This window comes from Limulus polyphemus, unplaced genomic scaffold (genome assembly GCF_000517525.1).
Source record: "Limulus polyphemus unplaced genomic scaffold, Limulus_polyphemus-2.1.2 Scaffold1563, whole genome shotgun sequence".
Classification (NCBI taxonomy): domain Eukaryota; kingdom Metazoa; phylum Arthropoda; class Merostomata; order Xiphosura; family Limulidae; genus Limulus; species Limulus polyphemus.
In genome coordinates this window covers 217,251-219,022 of record NW_013667173.1, presented here as the reverse complement: position 1 = coordinate 219,022, position 1,772 = coordinate 217,251, and the positions used below count along the sequence as shown (strand labels likewise).

Below are 1,772 nucleotides of genomic sequence, written 5' to 3'. Positions count from 1 at the left end.
TATGGATAATCGTTTCTGTTACAAATGGTTAAAGTATACATGAAACTATTTTGTCTAATAACTTTTTCTTCCATTATAATGAGTTTTATCAAATATTTCCAAACAACGTAAGTATGGATAATCGTTTCTGTTACAAATGGTTAAAGTATACATGTCGACCTACGCTACGTGAAGTTATTTATTAAAGTATTGGTTTACAAAAAGGTTAACCTGATCTCCCAGAGCTAAAACAGACCTCCTAAGATTTATAAAAGGACAAAATGTCACAATGCAGAGAAAGGTTAAAGTTGTATCAACGCATTATTCTCAGCAAACACGGTAGGTGGCTCTATAAACGTAAAACTTGCAATTCTGATCAAAACATGGCTCGGACTATTCCGTCGTACCAAGTAAAAACACCCTCGGAGACAATTAGAAACCTTATTTGAACTACTTTCGACCACATTACTCAAATACACTGTGTCAAACTCAATGGTAACAATAACTAGATGAGTAACGTTAACGTAGTGCCAGCAATAATATTTTATAAATAAAAACAAGTACACAAACAGAATTACTTTCACTAAATGAAATAAACAATAATCAATTGTTATAATAACAAAAACAGCAATATTATTAATTTAAATATCATGCTTAACACGCGTAACTTTTGGACGATTGTCTCATTATGTCATATACGTGTGTATTACTCACTGTCAAAAGGTTTTTACGTTAGAAATGACGAATACTTTTGTAAAGAGTTTGAAGTCATTGGCTATTTCCAGTTTTCACGACAAAATATATTCTAGTAAGTAAATCGTTATAACACAACAACGTTATTGAAAAGAGCGAAAAATATAGCATTTACAAAGTTTACCGGATCTATTTTTCAGCGTGATAATACATGTTCGTTGCCTGAGACGAATCACAAAAGCCCATCAAATCGATGTGTATTCCTACCACTACACCGAATTTTATAACTCTTCCAACTACACGTATATTTTCGCTTTTCAGTAATCTCTTAGACTAGTAACTGATCTTATACCTAGGGGGTTTGCAAGGTAGTTTTCCATATGGTGGATACAAAGTTTAATGTTTTGAGTTGTGGGGAACTGAAGAACGATATTAATGGATTATTAGTAAAATCATAAATGGTAGTTTTAGAAGGATGACAGTCGTGCCGTGTATATTCTAAGCGAAATTCTTTTAAGTTTTTGTAATGAGCAAATCGTGGATTCCAAACCTCATTCAGTTTTGATTTTTTTTTCCTTTTTTAAAAAATAAAAAGCAATAGTTTTAGAAGGTATTTTTCTTTGTGTTAAGACAAGTAAATTGACACAGACGTACATTAGTTTTTGGGTGAAATTATGAGTCGTTTCTATACATCGACGACCTCGTTAGTTAATAATAATAATAGTAATTCGCTATCACTTTTCAGGTCTCAAGAAGAAAATTTAAACAACGAGTTATACGATACGCTATCTTGGGAATCTCAATACCAGTGCTTTCTTACAGTTTTCCAAACAATGTAAGTAGCTTATAAAACACACGATGAAAAGTTCTGGAAGTGAATGCTTGTTTGTTTGTTATGAATTTCGCGCAAAGCTACACGAGGGCTATCTGCGCTGGCCGTCCCTAATTTAGCAGTGTAAGACTAGAGGGAAGGCAGCTAGTCATCACCACCCACCACCAATTCTTGGGTTTCTCTTTTACTAACGAATAGTGGGATTGACCGTCACTTTATAACGCCCCCACGGCTGAAAGGGCGAGCATATATATATATATATATATAT

General features: G+C 33.5%; 1 protein-coding gene across 2 annotated transcripts in view; it reads left to right on the top strand.

Moving 5' to 3' along the window:
* The window catches only part of LOC106464114 (C-Maf-inducing protein-like), a 79,227-nt gene that overhangs the window by 44,010 nt on the left and 33,445 nt on the right, over positions 1–1,772 (top strand). For both annotated transcript variants that reach the window (XR_002611640.1, XM_022391782.1), the window contains exon 10: positions 1,418–1,507. Coding sequence is in view for 1 of the 2 variants with exons in the window: in XM_022391782.1 (XP_022247490.1) it covers positions 1,418–1,507 (90 nt within the window). In the remaining variant the exon portion in view is untranslated. The remainder of the gene's footprint in view (positions 1–1,417; positions 1,508–1,772) is intronic.